The sequence below is a fragment of the Nerophis ophidion genome, linkage group LG08, assembly GCF_033978795.1.
Source record: "Nerophis ophidion isolate RoL-2023_Sa linkage group LG08, RoL_Noph_v1.0, whole genome shotgun sequence".
NCBI classification, from domain to species: Eukaryota; Metazoa; Chordata; class Actinopteri; order Syngnathiformes; family Syngnathidae; genus Nerophis; species Nerophis ophidion.
The window spans coordinates 19,965,344-19,984,574 of record NC_084618.1 but is presented as its reverse complement, the minus strand read 5'-3'; the positions used below and the strand labels follow the sequence as shown (position 1 = coordinate 19,984,574).

General features: G+C 38.8%; 1 protein-coding gene across 1 annotated transcript in view; it reads right to left on the bottom strand.

The window, feature by feature from the left end:
* The window catches only part of sppl3 (signal peptide peptidase 3), a 93,329-nt gene extending 76,487 nt beyond the window's left edge, over positions 1 to 16,842 (bottom strand). The window contains exon 1 of the mRNA XM_061907974.1: positions 16,397 to 16,842. Coding sequence (XP_061763958.1) covers positions 16,397 to 16,422 — 26 coding nt within the window. The 5' untranslated portion in view covers positions 16,423 to 16,842. The remainder of the gene's footprint in view (positions 1 to 16,396) is intronic.
* Positions 16,843 to 19,231: the final 2,389 nt, after the last annotated feature.

Here is a 19,231-nt window from a genome sequence, read left to right as displayed (position 1 = left end):
AAAAAAGTCTGCGGGCTATAGAGCGTTTTCCGTTCGGGCTCCAGTACTCTGGAATGCCCTCCCGGTAACAGTTCGAGATGCTACCTCAGTAGAAGCATTTAAGTCTCATCTTAAAACTCATCTGTATACTCTAGCCTTTAAATAGACCTCCTTTTTAGACCAGTTGATCTGCCGCTTCTTTTCTTTCTCCTATGTCCCCCCCTCCCTTGTGGAGGGGGTCCGGTCCGATGACCATGGATGAAGTACTGACTGTCCAGAGTCGAGACCCAGGATGGACCGCTCGTCGGGACCCTGGATGGACCGCTCGCCTGTATCGGTTGGGGACATCTCTACGCTGCTGATCCGCTTGAGATGGTTTCCTGTGGACGGGACTCTCACTGCTGTCTTGGAGCCACTATGGATTGAACTTTCACAGTATCATGTTAGACCCGCTCGACATCCATTGCTTTCGGTCCCCTAGAGGGGGGGGGTTGCCCACATCTGAGGTCCTCTCCAAGGTTTCTAATAGTCAGCATTGTCACTGGCGTCCCACTGAATGTGAATTCTCCCTGCCCACTGGGTGTGAGTTTTCCTTGCCCTTTTGTGGGTTCTTCCGAGGATGTTGTAGTCGTAATGATTTGTGCAGTCCTTTGAGACATTTGTGATTTGGGGCTATATAAATAAACATTGATTGATTGATTGATTGATATACATATACATACATATATGTATACATGTACATACATATATATACATATACATATACACATATATATATATATATATATATATATACACATCCATCCATTTCCTACCGCTTATTCCCTTTTGGGGTCGCGGGGGGCGCTGGCGCCTATCTCAGCTACAATCGGGCGGAAGGTGGGGTACACCTTGGACAAGTCGCCAACTCATCGCAAGGCCAACACAGACAGACAGACAACATTCACACACTAGGGCCAATTTAGTGTTGCCGCATTCACGGGGAGAACATGCAAACTCCACACAGAAAGATCCCGAGCCTGGATTTGAACCAAGGACTGCAGGAACTTCGTATTGTGAGGCAGACGCACTAACCCCTCTGCCACCGTGAAACCCATATATATATATATATATATATATATATATATATATATATATATATATATATATATACACATATATATATACATATATATATATACATACATATATACATACATATATATACATACTAGGGATGCACCGATTAATCGGTAACCAAATATATTCGGCCGAATATGGCAAAAAAAGCCACATTCGGCCTTCGGTGGAATGAGTTAAAAACAAGGCCGAATAGTGGCGTGTGACGCAATTTTTTGACGCGATGACGCAATCAACCAACGTGCAGTGACGCGGTGACGTTGGGATATGTTGTGTACCTGTTTAAGTGTATGAGGTTACAAGCACACACTTATTGAGATTTAGTGGGGCCTCTGTTTACATTATTAGCCTGTTGTGTAGGCTACCTGTATAAGTGTAAGAGGTTACAAGCACACACTTAATTGAGATTTACTTGAGCCTTCTGTTTACATTATTAGCATATCTACTGTGGCTAAGCAGACTTTTGCCAAAAGGACAATAATTCATTTGTTGTGGGTTTATCCACTTTAATGCACTTTATTTTTTGGGGGGAATGCATGTTTCGTTTGAAGGCCTAATATAAATGAAAAACTTTGTGCTTTTTTGAAAAGCAAAGGCTACTGGAATATTAAAAAAATGTCAATATTCAATCAAAAAAATTACTTTATTTGAAAAACATGTGTAAATATTTATTCTAGGCTATTTATGCAATATTTAAAAATTGTGAAAAACTGCATTCATTATTCGGTATTTGGCCTTCGGCCAAGCGTTTAAATTTTATTCGGCTTCGGCCACAAATTTTCATTTTGGTGCATCCCTAATACATACATATAGATATACAAATATATACATACACATATATATATATACACACATATATATACATATACACAGATATATACATTCATACATATATGTATATATATATATACACACACACACACATACATACATATACATATATATATATATATATGTATCAGTTATTGTTTTGTATCAATGAGATGCCGACTTGTCCAGGGTGCAACCCGCCTTCCGCCTGAATGCAGCTAAATAGGCTCTAGCGACCCCCCGTGACCCCGAAAGTGACAAGCGGTAGAAAGTGGATGGATGGTTTTGTATTACTGATAATGCTCCACTACCACCCTTATCATTTTAATGCATAAGCATGGTCCCGCCCACTGTGCCATCCGATTGGTACAGCAGACTGAGCACGGAAACAGGCAGAGCCAATGAGAAGCTTGACAAACTTTAATGAACATGTACTAATATGATACAACAACTTGATGAACATGAGCAGCATCTGCTCGCTGAGACCTGAGCAAAATACGACCCGCGGGCCACATGCGGCCCGTTTGGATCTTCAACCCGGCCTGCCGAACGGTTTACGTCATTATTTTAGACCTTTAAAACCAAAACCGTCGCCGCCATTATGATGTGCGGTGCTGTTTTAATGACTGCAAGTCTTGAACTATAGAAAGTATTTCAATGGTTGAAATCTGCGCTTTTGGGAGTTATAGGAGTTATTACAGTAATCTACGTCACAGCAGCTCAGACGAGGAAAAAAACTGAGTGGGCGGCGTTTGTTTTCAGACCAGCCAGCCCGAAATCTTGTGACAGAAACGGATTCAGAAACAGATTTTTAAAACAAAAGTTCTGCATAAAAGTGAAAATATATCATATTGTAGTTGTTTATTAAACTTTGCATTCATATATTGCTTTTTGTTACATTTTTCTATTTTTTTTCTTGATTGTAAAATATGTGTTATCAAGGAGCAATGCTCATATGTTGTTAATGGAGATGCCGATAAATGCTTTAAAATGTAATATCGGAAATTATCGGTATCGGTTTCAAACAGTAAAATGTATGACTTTTTAAAACGCCGTGGTACACGGACGTAGGGAGAAGTACAGATCGCCATCAAACCTTAAAGGCACTGCCTTTGCATGCCGGCCCGATCACATAATATCTACGGCTTTTCACACACACAAGTGTTGCAAGGCATACTTGGTCAACAGCCATACAGGTCATGCTGAGGGTGGCCATATAAACAACTTTATCACTGTTACAATTATGCGCCACACTGTGAACCCACACCAAACAAGAATGACAAACACATTTCGGGAGAACATCCGCACCGTAACACAACATAAACACAACAGAACAAATACCCAGAACCCCTTGCAGGACTGACTCTTCTGGGACGCTATATTATACAACTTAAGTTCATGGTCAGTGTCTTTGACGAGGCCACATTTCAAATTATTTTTGGAAATATTCGACATCGTGTCATCCGGACCAAAGGGGAAGCGAACCATCCAGACTGTAATCAACGCAAAGTTCCAAAGCCAGCATGCGTAATGGTATGGGGGTCCATTAGTGCCCAAGGCATGGGTAACTTACACATCTGTGAAGGCACCATTAATGCTGAAAGGTGCATACAGGTTTTGGAACAACATACGCTGCCATCTAAGTGCCGTCTTTTTCATGAGCGCTCCTGCTTTTACTTCAGCACAACAATGCCAAGCCACATTCAGCACGTGTTACAACAGCGTGGCTTCGTAAAATAAGAGTGTGGGTACTTTCCTGGCCCGCCTGCAGTCCAGACCTGTCTACCATTGAAAATGTGTGGCGCATTATGAAGCGTAAAATACGACAGCGGAGCCCTTGGACTGTTGAACGACTGACGCTCTACATAAAACAAAATGGGAAAGAATTCCACTTTCAAAGCTTCAACAATTAGTTTCCTCAGTTCCCAAACGTTTATTGAGTATTGTAAAAAGAAAATGTGATGTAACAGTGGTGAACATGCCCTTTCCCAACTACTTTGGCACGAGTTGCAGCCATGAAATTCTAAGTTAATTATTATTTGTCAAAAACAAATAAAGTTTATGAGCTTGAACATCAAATATCTTGTCTTTGTAGTGCATTCAATTGAATATGGGTTGAAAATGATTTGCAAATCATTGTATTCCATTTATATTTACATCTAACACAATTTCCCTACTTATATGGAAACGGGGTTTGTATAATAATGTGTTAATTCCACGACTGTATATATCGGTATAGGTTGATATCGGAATCGGTAATCAAGAGTTGGACAATATCGGAATATCGGGTAGAGGGAAAAAAAAAACATTATCGGACATCTCCAGTTTTTAATATTCAGTCTTTTATTGTTCATAGTTTAAATCGGAAATAACACTTCATTCATTTTCATGTATATTTTGGGTGTAATATTCAGCAAAAAAATGTGAAATTCCATTCCGTTTTTTTGAGGTGGTCCGTCATAACGTTTTTAGAACTCTATCGGACATTGTGACGTTTGGTATTAGTGTTCCTGGAAAAAAGGGACCAGATCACACGTACTGTATAGCAGATTTTTACAGCTACAATATACACACACATACACATTGGCCCCCAGACACATTTTTCCCTCTCAATGTGGCCCCTTGGTCCAAATATTTGCCCAGCTCCGTGCTAGCTTGTAGTAGAAATATGCAAGCAGTCCCTTACAGTAGAAAAAGAGAGATGACGTTTATTGCAAGAACACAAAGATGATAGTTTGTGAAACACAACAAGAAGCAAAGCACACTTGTCGTGCATGATTTGTATCTCTGAAATATGTGTGTGTGGGCTGCCGAATAATGCTTAATATTACAAATATTATCATATTGTTACAATCGTGCCTTGATAAATATGTTCATAATGTAAGCTGTGACATTTTCAACTAAATATTTTTGTATTTGTACACTGCGTGTTGTCTTTAATAACTATTTGACGTGTTAGTGTAATATGCCCGTCAATATCAACACTTAAGAATTTGGAACAATTTCTATCATCATAGGTGACGTTATGAAGGGATGTCAATTGTTTCAAGGACACAAAACGTCGGAGAGATTTTTATTAAACTTTATAAGAGATGCTACTTTTTTTTTTTTTTAGATAAATATGCTTCATGCATTTCAACAGAGTGTTGGAGTTAGTAATAGTAGTAGATGTTGACGCCAACATGTCACTTTTACTGTAGATGTATCCAAAAATAAACATTCATTAGTCACTACCAATAGTCGGATAATCGGTAGGTCTCTTGTATGAATGTATGGAACTCATATCATTTTATGTCTAGTATGAATTTATGTAAGTGATCACTTAAGTTAATGGTTATCTTATAGAATTTATGTAAGAGATAACTTATGTTCATTTTATATAATTTATAGAAATTACATCATCTTATATCTAGTATGAATTTATGTAAGGGACAACTTATGTTCATGGTCATCTTATATAATGTATGGAAATATAACTTATGCTCATGGTCTTCTTATAGAATGTATGGGCATTATAAGTTATGGTCACCTTATATAATTTATGGAGATGACAACTTATGTTCATGGTACTCTTATATAATTTATGTAAATGACAACTTATGTTCACGGTCATCTGATATAATGTATGGAAATATAACTTATGTTCATGGTCATCTTATATAATGCATGGAAATATAACTTATGTCCTCTTATATAACTTATGTTCACAGTCCTCTTATAAAATGTATGTAAATGACAACTTATGTTCATGGTCCTCTTATAACATTTATGTAAATGACAACTTATGTTCATGGTCCATCCATCCATCTTCTACCGCTTATTCCCTTTGGGGTCACGGGGGGCGCTGGTGCCTATCTCAGCTAAAATCGGGCGGAAGGCATTACACCACTGACAAGTCGCCACCTCATCGCAGATGTCCATGGTCGTCTTATAAAATTTATGGAAATGATAACTTATGTCCATGGTCATCTTACATAATGTATGTAAATGACAACTTATGTCTGTGATTTTCTTATATAATGCATGGAAATATAACTTATGGTCATCTTTAATGTATGGATATATAACTTCTGTTCATGATCCTCTTTTCTAATTTATGTAAATGACAAATTATGTTCATGGTCATCTTATATAATTTATGGAAAAGATAACTTATGTCCATGGTCATCTTATATAATTTATGGAAATTATAACTTATGGTCATCTTATATAATTTATGTATATAACAAGTTATGCTCATGGTCATTTTGTATAATGTATGGAAATATAACTTAAATTCATGGTTATCTTATACAATGTATGGAAATGATAACTTTTGGTCATCTTATATAATTTATGTAAATGACAACTTATGTTCATGGTCATCTTGTATAATGCATGGAAATGACAACTTACGTTCATGGTCGTCTTGTATAATGTATGAAAATGACAACTTATGTTCATCTTACACAATTTATGTAAATGATAACTTATGTTAATTGTCATCTTATATAATGTATGGAAATATAACTTATGTTCATGGTTCTTGTCATCTTATATAATGTATGGAAATATAACTTATGTTCATGGTTCTCTTGTCATCTTATATAATGTATGGAAATATAACTTATGTTCATGGTTCTCATATAATTGATGTAAATGACAACTTATGTTCATGGTCGTCTTGTATAATTTATGTAAATGACAACTTATTTTCATAGTCCTCTTATATAACGTATAAAAATGACAACTTATATTTGTCTTACACAATGTATGTAAATGACAACTTATGTTCATGGTCGTCTTATATAATGTATGAAAATGACAACTTATGTTCATCTTACACAATTTATGTAAATGATAACTTATGTTCATGGTCATCTAATATAATGTATGGAAATATAACTTATGTTCATGGTTCTCATAAAATGTATGGAAATGACAACTTATGTTCATGGTCATCTTATACAATGTATGGAAATGATAACTTATGGTCATCTTATATAATTTATGTAAATGACAACTTTTGTTCATGGTCGTCTAGTATAATGAATGGAAATGACAACATACGTTCATGGTCGTCTTATATAATGTATGAAAATGACAACTTATGTTCATCTTACACAATTTATGTAAATGATAACTTATGTTCATGGTCATCTAATATAATGTATGGAAGCATAACTCATGTTCATGGTCATCTTATATAACGTATGGAAATATAACTTATGTTCATGGTTCTCACATAATTTATGTAAATGACAACTTATGTTCATGGTCATCTTGTATAATTTATGTAAATGATAACTTATGTTCAGGGTCATCGAATATAATGTATGAAGGTATAACTTATGTTCACGGTCATCTTATATAACGTATGGAAATATAACTTATGTTCATGGTTCTCACATAATTTATGTAAATGACAACTTATGTTCATGGTCATCTTGTATAATTTATGTAAATGATAACTTATGTTCAGGGTCATCGAATATAATGTATGAAGGTATAACTTATGTTCACGGTCATCTTATATAACGTATGGAAATATAACTAACGTTCATGGTTGTCATATAATTGATCTAAATGACAACTTATGTTCATGGTCGTCTTGTATAATTTACAGTGAGAGTAAAAAGTATTTGATCCCTTGCTGATTTTGTTGGTTCGCCCACTAATAAAGACATGATCATTCTATACTTTTAATGGTAGATGTATTCTAACATGGAGAGACAGAATACCAAAACGAAAATCCAGAAAATAACTTTCAAGACTATATTTTAAGTCATTTGTATTTCATTGAGGGAAATAATTATTTGATCCCCTAGTGTGCATTAGGATTTCTGGCTTTCACAGAGCAGTTAGACGCTCCCAATCAACTTGGGAATTGAAGACACATGTTCTAACTAACCACCTGTATAAAAGACACCTGATCAGAGACTCAGACAGATTCCAAGCTCTCCAACATGGGTAAGACAAAAAAACTCTCTCAGGACCTCAGAGACAGGATTGTTGACCTGCACGAATCTGGAATGGGCTACAAAAACATTAGCAAGATGCTGGGAATCAAAGTAACAACCATTGGTGCAACTGTTAGACAGTCCTGGGTTCAAATCCAGGCTCGGGATCTTTCTGTGTGGAGTTTGCATGTTCTCCCCGTGAATGCGTGGGTTCCCTCCGGGTAGTCCGGCTTCTTCCCACTTCCAAAGACATGCACCTGGGGATAGGTTGATTGGCAACACTAAATTGGCCCTAGTGTGTGAATGTGAGTGTGAATGTTGTCTGTCTATCTGTGTTGGCCCTGCGATGAGGTGGCGACTTGTCCAGGGTGTACCCTGCCTTCCGCCCGATTGTAGCTGTGATAGGCGTCAGCGCCCCCCGCGACCCCAAAAGGGAATAAGCGGTAGAAAATGGATGGATGGATAACATGACCATCAACAGACCTCAATCTGGTGCTCCACAGAAGATTTCACCTCGTGGGGTTGCAATGATCATGAGAACTGTGAGAAATCGTCCTGCAACCACTCAGCAGGAATTAGTGAATGACCTCAAGGCAGCTGGGACCACAGTCACCAGGAAAACAGTTGGCAACACTTTGCGATGGAATGGGTTAAAATCCTGCAGTGCCCGAAAGGTACCCCTGCTTAAGAAGGCACATGTGGAGGCCCGCCTAAAGTATGTCAATGATCACCTCAAAGATGCACAAAGTGATTGGGAGAAGGTTCTATGGTCAGACGAGACCAAAATTTAACTATTTGACCTAAACTCTACACGTCGTGTGTGGAGAAAGAAAAATGCTGCCTATGACCCCAAGAACACTGTGCCCACCATCAAGCATGGAGGTGGAAGCATTATGTTTTGGGGGTGTTTCTCTGCCAAGGGCACAGGGCTACTACACCGCATCAGTGGGAAGATGGATGGAGCCATGTGACGTGCAGTCTTGAGGGACAACCTCCTCCCCTCTGCCAGGAAGCTGAAAATGGGCCGTGGTTGGGTCTGCCAACATGACAACCATCCAAAGCATACAGCAAAGGCAACAAAGGAGTGGCACAAGAAGAACCATATTAAGGTCATGGAGTGGCCCAGCCAGTCTCCAGACCTCAATCCTATTGAAAATCTATGGAGGGAGCTGAAGGTCCGAGTTGCCAAGCGACAGCCCACCAACCTGAATGATCTCGAGAGGATCTTCAAAGAAGAGTGGGCCAAAATTCCCCCCGATATGTGTGCTAACCTTACGGTTAACTACCACAAATGTCTGACCACTGTGCTTGCAAACAAAGGCTTTGCCACCAAGTATTAACTGCTTTTGTCTAGAGGGATCAAATACTTATTTCCCTCAATGAAATACAAATGAATTAAAATATATTCTTGAACGTTATTTTCTGGATTTTCGTTTTGATATTCTGTCTCTCCATGTTAGCATACATCTACCATTAAAAGTATAGAATGATCATGTCTTTATTAGTGGACAAACCAACAAAATCAGCAAGGGATCAAATACTTTTTACTCTCACTGTATGTAAATGACAATTTATGTCCATGGTCATCTTATACCATGTATGGAAATGATAACGTATGGTCATCTTATATAATTTATGTAAATGACAACTTATGTTCATGGTCATATTATATAATGTATGGAAATATAACTTATGTTCACGGTTCTCATATAATTTATGTAAATGACCACTTATGTTCATGGTCATCTTGTATAATGTATGGAAATGACAACTTATGTTTATCTTACACAATTTATGTAAATGACAACTTATGTTCATGGTCGTCTTATATAATGTATGAAAATGACAACTTATGTTTGTCTTACACAATTTATGTAAATGACAACTTATGTAGCTGAGATAAGCGCCAGCGCCCCCCGCGACCCCGAAAGGGAATAAGCGGTAGAAGATGGATGGATGGATGGACAACTTATGTTCATGGTCATCTTATATACAGTCGCTTTCAGGGTGTTTAGATTTGCACAGGGTGAAATGTGTTGTCTTATATTGAGTGTCATCTTATATCATTTATGTAAATGACAACTTATGTGCATGGTCGTCTTGTACAATGCATGGAAACGACAACTTATGTTCACGGTCATCTTATATACGGCTAGTGTTTAGAATTGCACAAGGTCTTATATTTAGTGTCGTCTTATTTGCATGGACAACATCTTTAAAGGCCTACTGAAACCCACAACTACCGACCACACAGTCTGATAGTTTATAAATCAATGATGAAATATTAACATTGCAACACATGCCAATACGGCCGGTTTAGTTGACTAAATTGCAATTTTAAATTTCCCGCGAGGTATCCTGTTGAAAACGTCGCGGGATGATGACGCGTATGATGACGCGTGCGCGTCGCGTAACCGGTTGGAGCGGACATGTTCTTCCAGCACCATTCACGGCTAAAAGTCGTCTTTTTTCATCGCATAATTACACAGTATTCTGGACATCTGTGTTGCTGAATATTTTGCAATTTGTTCAATTAATAATGGAGAAGCCAAAGAAGAAAGATGTAGGTGGGAATTCAACTGCCTTTAGCAACACAAACACAGCCGGTGCTTCCCTATTTACATTCTTTACTATGGAACAGAGCGGTCAAGCGAACATGGTTCCCGACCACATGTCAACCGGCAGGTTTCGGTGAGAAAATTGTGGTAATAAGTCGGCTCTTACCGTAGACATGAGCGGAGCTTGCGTCCTCCTGTAGCTGCGGACTCTCTTACCTCCTCCCACCGGAGACCACACTCGTGGCCTCACCCTTCCGACTTTCAGGTACCAAATAATCTCAATAAAACACTAGTAACACAATAAGCAGAAAAGGGATTTTCCAGATTTATCCTAGGAAATGTGTCTAATAACATCTGAATTGCTCCCATTGCCCTCGCCTTTTTTTTTCTTCTTCTAGTCCTTCACTCTCACTATCCTAATCCACGAATCTTTTATCCTTGCTCAAATTAATGGGGAAATCGGCGCTTTCTCGGTCCGGATCGCTCTCGCTGCTGGTGGCTATGATTATAAACAATGTGAGGATGTAAGGAGCTCTACAACCCGTGACATCACGCGCACATCGTCTCCTACTTCCGGTACAGGCAAGGCTTTTTTATCAGCGACCAAAAGTTGTGAACTTTATCGGCGATGTTCTCTACTAAATCCTTTCAGCAAAAATATGGCAATATCGCGAAATGATCAAGTATGACACATAGAATGGACCTGCTATCCCCGTTTAAATAAGAAAATCTCATTTCAGTAGGGCTTTAAACATTTAAGTAGGGCTTTAAAGGCCTACTGAAACCCACCCGTTAGTGTTAGACAAGCCTCCTCTCTTCCTGTTTTGAAATCTCTCTTAAAAACATACTTTTATTCCTTGGCTTTTAACACTAAGTGATATCCATCCTGCAATGGCGCCCCATTATACACCTGCTGAGAACCTGTTTTTATGTTTTATTTATTTATTTTTTATTAGGTTCTGTTTGTGTTGTGTTGTTTGCTCGGTCTTCGTATTATTTTTTAACCTGTCCATTGTACAGCACTTTGGCTACTCCGTGGTAAATTTTAAATGTGCTTTATAAATAAAGTTGATTTGATTTGATTAGTAGTGGGTTTTAGTAGGCCAATAGTTTATATATCAGTGATGAAATATTAACATTGTAACACATGCCAATACGGCCTTTCTAGTTTACTAAATTGCAATTTTTAATTTCCCTGGAGTATTTTCTTGAAAACGTCGCGTAATGATGACGTGTACGCTTGACGTCACGGGCTGTTAGGGAATATGAGCGCTGCACACACACAGCCAAAAGTCGTCTGCTTTAACGGCATAATTACACAGTATTTTGGACATTTGTGTTGCTGAATCCTTTGCAATTTGTTCAATTAATATTGGAGAAGTCAAAGTAAAAAGATGGAGTTGGGAAGCTTTAGCCTTAAGCCACACAAACACATGGTGATTCCTTGTTTAAATTTCCCGGAGGTGAAACTTTACTATGGATCACAGCGAACATGGATCCCGACCGAATGTCAACCAGCAGGTTTCCGGGAGAAAATTGTGGTAAAAAGTTGCTTCTTGCCGGATATCGGCTGAGCTTGTGCCGTCCATACAGCACTATTAATATCCTCAAACACGAATCTTTCATCCTCGCTCAAATTAATGGGGAAATTGTCGTTTTCTCGGTCCGAATAGCTGTTTTTGTTGGAGGCTCCCATTAAAAACAATGTGAATATGTGAGGAGCCATCAACATGTGACGACGTTGTCTGCGACTTCCGGTACAGGCAAGGCTTTTCTATTAGCAACTAAAAGTGGCGCACTTTATCGTCGATGTTCTCTACTAAATCCTTTCAGCCAAAATATGGCGATATCGCGAAATGATCAAGTATGACACATAGAATGGACCTGCAATCCCCGTTTAAATAAGAACATCTCATTTCAGTAGGCCTTTAAAGGCCTACTGAAACCCACTACTACCCACCACGCAGTCTGATAGTTTATATATCAATGATGAAATATTAACATTGCAACACATGCCAATACGGCCTTTTTAGTTTACTAAATTGTAATTTTAAATTTCCCAGGAGTTTTTTCTTGAAAACGTCGCGTAATGATGACGTGTACGCTTGACGTCATGGACTGTTAGGGAATATGAGCGCTGCGCACACACACAGCTAAAAGTCATCTGCTTTAACCGCATAATTACACAGTATTTTGGAGATCTGTGTTGCTGAATCCTTTGCAATTTTGTTCAATTAATATTGGAGAAGTCAAAGTAAAAAGATGGAGTTGGGAAGCTTTAGCCTTTAGCCACACAAACACACGGTGATTCCTTGTTTAAATTTCCCGGAGGTGAAACTTTACTATGGATCACAGCGAACATGGATCCCGACCGAATGTCAACCAGCAGGTTTCGGTGAGATAATTGTGGTAAAAAAGTCGCTTCTTACCGGATATCGGCAGAGCTTGAGCCGCCCATACAGCACTATTAATACCCTCAAACACGAATCTTTCATCCTCGCTCAAATTAATGGGGAAATTGTTGTTTACTCGGTCCGAATAGCTGTTTTTGTTGGAGGCTCCCATTAAAAACAATGTGAATATGTGAGGAGCCATCAACACGTGATGTCGTTGTCTGCGACTTCCGGTACAGGCAAGGCTTTTCTATTAGCGACTAAAAGTTGCGCACTTTATCGTTGATGTTCTCTACTAAATCCTTTCAGCCAAAATATGGCAATATCGCGAAATGATCAAGCATGACTCATAGAATGGACCTGCAATCCCCGTTTAAATAAGAACATCTCATTTCAGTAGGCCTTTAAAGGCCTACTGAAACCCACTACTACCCACCACGCAGTCTGATAGTTTGTATATCAATGATGAAATATTAACATTGTAACACATGCCAATACGGCCTTTTTAGTTTACTAAATTGCAATTTTAAATTTCCCGGGAGTTTTTTCTTGAAAACGTCACGTAATGATGACGTGTACGCTTGATGTCACGGGCTGTTAGGGAATATGAGCGCTGTGCACACACACAGCTAAAAGTCATCTGCTTTAAAGGCATAATTACACAATATTTTGGACATCTGTGTTGCTGAATCCTTTGCAATTTGTTCAAATAATATCGGAGAAGTCAAAGTAGAAAGATGGTGTTGGGAAGCTTTAGCCTTTAGCCACACAAACACACGGTGATTCCTTGTTTAAAATTCCCGGAGGTGAAACTTTACTATGGATCACAGCGAACATGGATCCCGACCGAATGTCAACCAGCAGGTTTCGGGGAGAAAATTGTGGTAAAAAGTTGCTTCTTGCCGGATATCGGCTGAGCTTGTGCCGTCCATACAGCACTATTAATATCCTCAAACACGAATCTTTCACCCTCGCTCAAATTAATGGGGAAATTGTTGTTTACTCGGTCCGAATAGCTGTTTTTGTTGGAGGCTCCCATTAAAAACAATGTGAATATGTGAGGAGCCATCAACATGTGACGACGTTGTCTGCGACTTCCGGTACAGGCAAGGCTTTTCTATTAGCGACTAAAAGTTGCGAACTTTATCGTCGATGTTCTCTACTAAATCCTTTCAGCCAAAATATGGCGATATCGCGAAATGATCAAGTATGACACATAGAATGGACCTGCAATCCCCGTTTAAATAAGAACATCTCATTTCAGTAGCCCTTTAAAGGCCTACTGAAACCCACAACTACCCACCACGCAGTCTGATAGTTTATATATCAATGATGAAATATTAACATTGCAACACATGCCAATACGGCCTTTTTAGTTTACTAAATTGTAATTTTAAATTTCCCGGGAGTTTTTTCTTGAAAACGTCACGTAATGATGACGTGTACGCTTGATGTCACGGGCTGTTAGGGAATATGAGCGCTGCGCACACACACAGCTAAAAGTCGTCTGCTTTAACCGCATATTTACACAGTATTTTGGACATCTGTGTTGCTGAATCCTTTGCAATTTTTTTCAATTAATTTTGGAGAAGTCAAAGTAAAAAGATGGAGTTGGGAAGCTTTAGCCTTTAGCCACACAAACACATGGTGATTCCTTGTTTAAATTTCCCGGAAGTGAAACTTTACTATGGATCACAGCGAACATGGATCCCGACCGAATGTCAACCAGCAGGTTTCGGTGAGATAATTGTGGTAAAAAAGTCGCTTCTTACCAAATATCGGCTGAGCTTGAGCCGCCCATACAGCTGTTGTCGAATTCCCTGAGACACTAAGCATCAACACACACATGGACCTACACCTCCAACTATCAGGTACTGTTAAACTCACTAAAACACTACCAACACAAAAGAAAGATAAGGGATTTCCCAGAATTATCCTAGTAAATGTGTCTAAAAACATCAGAATCTGTCCCAATGCAATCGCGTTTTTTTCCTTCAATATCCTCAAACACGAATCTTTCATCCTCGCTCAAATTAATGGGGAAATTGTTGTTTACTTGGTCTGAATAGCTGTTTTTGTTGGAGGCTCCCATTAAAAACAATGTGAATATGTGAGGAGCCCTCAACACGTGACGTCATCGTCTGCGACTTCCGGTAAAGGCAAGGCTTTTCTATTAGCGACTAAAAGTTGCAAACTTTATCGTCGATGTTCTCTACTAAATGCGTTCGCGAAATGATCAAGTATGAGACATAAAATGGACCTGCAATCCCCGTTTAAATAAGAAAATCTCAAACCCACTACTACCCACCACACAGTCTGATAGTTTATATATCAATGATGAAATATTAACATTGCAACACATGCCAATACGGCCTTTTTAGTTTACTAAATTGCAATTTTTAATTTCCCGGGAGTTTTTTCTTGAAAACGTTGCGTAATGATGATGTGTACGCTTGACGTCACAGGCTGTTAGGGAATATGAGCGCTGTGCACACACAGCTAAAAGTAATCTGCTTTAAAGGCATAATTACACAATATTTTGGACATCTGTGTTGCTGAATCCTTTGCAATTTGTTCAAATAATATCGGAGAAGTCAAAGTAGAAAGATGGTGTTGGGAAGCTTTAGCCTTTAGCCACACAAACACACGGTGATTCCTTGTTTAAAATTCCCGGAGGTGAAACTTTACTATGGATCACAGCGAACATGGATCCCGACCGAATGTCAACCAGCAGGTTTCGGGGAGAAAATTGTGGTAAAAAGTTGCTTCTTGCCGGATATCGGCTGAGCTTGTGCCGTCCATACAGCACTATTAATATCCTCAAACACGAATCTTTCACCCTCGCTCAAATTAATGGGGGAATTGTTGTTTACTCGGTCCGAATAGCTGTTTTTGTTTTTAATGGGAGCCTCCAACAATGTGAACATGTGAGGAGCCATCAACACGTGACGTCATCGTCTGCGACTTCCGGTACAGGCAAGGCTTTTCTATTAGCGACTAAAAGTTGCGAACTTTATCGTCGATGTTCTCTACTAAATCCTTTCAGCCAAAATATGGCAATATCGCGAAATGATCAAGTATGACACATAGAATGGACCTGCTATCTCCGTTTATATAAGAAAATCTCATTTCAGTAGGCCTTTAAAAGCACCCAACTGCTCAGATGTCACTATAGTGGACATTTTTTGTTTTTTTATGTGCAATAATTGCACAGCAGCAAGTTAGCTTAGCATGGTTGTTATGTTTGCACGGCTAACCGGACTAATCTGCTTAACGCTGCCGTGCAAGGTGGTGTAAGAGCACACGGAAGCACGAACTGCGTGTGCAAAATAAAATGTGCAAAATGAGACTATTGTCATTATAGTGAAGTTATCGTCTCACAATATTGCAAAGTGACCTCGGCTCAATGGCCTTAGCAGCATCGGCTTAAAGGGTGTATTAAAATGTGACATCTTCATCCGTTAAGACCATTTGGGTTAAAAAAAAAAAGGTGCAATAAGTAGAAATAGAGACATTATTAGTGATAATGGCTGCGTTCTGGCTATATTTGTGCTAACTAGCAATGCTAACGCTATGCTAAGGCTAGCTCGCTACTCACCAGGAGGAGTAGCCTTGTTCCGCCATGTCGCCGACGACGGTGGCCTCTCACACGGACTCCGGGCTCCGTGACGAGCCGCTGGGGCACGGGGGATGCTCTCCGGGCCTTTCAGCGGCGACTTGTCGGTGCCAACACGGGGATGTGATGCATCCTGGCGGCGGACGGCAGGAGCCACACGAGCCGAATGCGGTGCGCTTGGAGCGGCGGTGATGAGACAAAGCGACGCCGGAGTAAAAAAAAAAAAAAAAAAAAAAAAAACCACAAAAGTCCGCTGTTATTTGTGCTGATTAAAGTCCTGCCGTCCCCATTAGCCGAGCAGGCTCGATGTCCAGCGCCGCTACAGCCACAATAGATCCATACTAGCGCGATGTTGCTAGCTCAAGAAGTGTTATGGAAGACGTTTGGCTTTGTTGTCTATGACGAGGGCCGCGGGAGCGCGCACACTCGCCCTGCTGTGCTGTGCAGGGAGCGCGCGGGCGCGTGCACGCTCAGAGAGACCTTTATTTTATTTTTTGGCAAAGAGGACGCGCTTTTGTGCGTGCACTCGCTAAAAATCTTTATATCAATCAACCGATCAATCAATGTTTATTTATATAGCCCTAAATCACAAGTGTCTCAAAGGGCTGCACAAACCACAACGACATCCTCGGTAGGGCCCACGTAAGGGCAAGGAAAAACTCACCCCAGTGGGTCGTCGACCATGATGACTATGGGAAACCTTGGAGAGGACCCCCAACTGATGGCTAGTACTTCATCCATGGCCATCAGACCGGACCCCCTCCACAAGGGAGAGTGGGTCTTAGGAGAATAAGAAAAGAAACGGCAGATCAACTGGTCTAAAAAGGGGGTCTATTTGAAGGCTAGAGCAAGGGTCACCAACCTTTTTGAAACCAAGAGCTACTTCTTGGGTACTGATTAATGCGAAGGGCTACCAGTTTGATACACACTTAAATAAATTGTCAGAAATAGCCAATTTGCTCAATTTACCTTTTTTTAAATTTACCTTTAATATATATATATATATATATATATATATATATATATATATATATATATATATATATATATATATAAATGTGTATTTCTGTCTGTCATTCCGTCATACATTTTTTTTCCTTTTACGGAAGGTTTTTTGTAGAGAATAAATGATGAAAAAAACCCTTAATTGAACGGTTTAAAAGAGGAGAAAACACGAAAAAAAATGAAAATTTAATTTTGAAACACAGTTTATCTACAATTTCGACTCTTTAAAATTCATTGGGGCGGCATAGCTCGGTTGGTAGAGTGGCCGTGCCAGCAACTTGAGGGTTGCAGGTTCAATTCTCGCTTCCGCCATCCTAGTCACTGCCGTTGTGTCCTTGGGCAAGACACTTTATCCACCTGCTCCCAGTGCCACCCACACTGGTTTAAATGTAACTTAGATATTGGGTTTCACTATGTAAAGCGCTTTGAGTCACTAGAGAAAAGTGCTATATAAATATAATTCACTTCAGTTAAAAAACTAGCTAATTTGAATCTTTTTGAAAAAATAAAAAAATAAAAATTTATGGAACATCATTAGTAATTTTTCTTGATTAAAATTAATTTTAGAATTTTGATGACATGTTTAAAATAGGTTAAAATCCAATCTGCACTTTGTTAGAATATGTAACAAATTGGACCAAGCTATATTTCTAACAAAAACAAATCATTATTTCTTCTACATTTTCCAGAACAAAAATTTTAAAAGAAATTCAAAAGACTTTGAAATAAGATTTAAATTTGATTCTACAGATTTTCTAGATTTGCCAGAATATTTTTATTTATTTTAATCATAATAAGTTTGAAGAAATATTTCAAAAATATTCTTCGTCGAAAAAACGGAAGCTAAAATTAAGAATTTAATTAAAATGTATTTATTATTCTTTACAATAAAAAAAAAAATACTTGAACATTAATTTAAATTGTCCGGAAAGAAGAGGAAGGAATTTAAAAGGTAAAAAGGTATATGTGTTTAAAAATTCTAAAATCATTTTTAAGGTTGTATTGTCTTTCTGAAAGTTATAAGAAGCAATGTAAAATTAAAGCTGCAAGCAGCGTTGGTCGGGTCCGCCTTTGGCTGCTGCCGCCGTGTCCCGAGTCTCGATCTTAGTCAGACCTACATAGAAGTTTTCGTTTCATCACTCTACGACATTCCTAACAGAATTTACAAGCAGTTTTGTCAGTTTTTTTTCCTAGGGGGCGCTAGAGCACAATTTTAATTTTTGGGGTTTGGTTTTTTATTGGATGGCAATTTTCACCAGTCCTGATGTGTGTGTAAAATTTGGTGAGTTTTGAAGCATGTTAAGGGGGTCAAATTACGGATTGGCGTTTCTGGATGTTGTTGATAAATGGCTTTCGCTTGGCATAGTATAGCTTTAACTTGCACTTTGAAGCATTTTAAGGGGGTCAAATTACAGTTTAAAGAGGCAAAATATACATTTTTTAGGAAACTTTGCGCAGGGGTTTTTTGAAGGCGCGTAAAATCCAAACCGGAGCAGTAATCAAAACTTTGTTCGACAGTTTTAATGAAAAGGGTTTAATCTCTCTCCTGTGCGAGTTTGAAGCCGAAACGACAAACGCACTGGGAGGAGTTTCGATTTGAAAAAGGTGACAGGTTTTTACAAAACTTTTATTTTGAAGGGGTAATTTTTAACTTCCTGTTGATTTTGGCCGAAGGATGTCAATTATCTAAATGTAGATCTAAGTGAGACCTACATAGAAGTTTTTGTTTCATGTATTTCCGGCATTCCTACTGGAAGTTACAAGCAGTTTTGTCTGTTTTCTCTTTCTAGCAGTTTTTTCTGTGTTTTATTC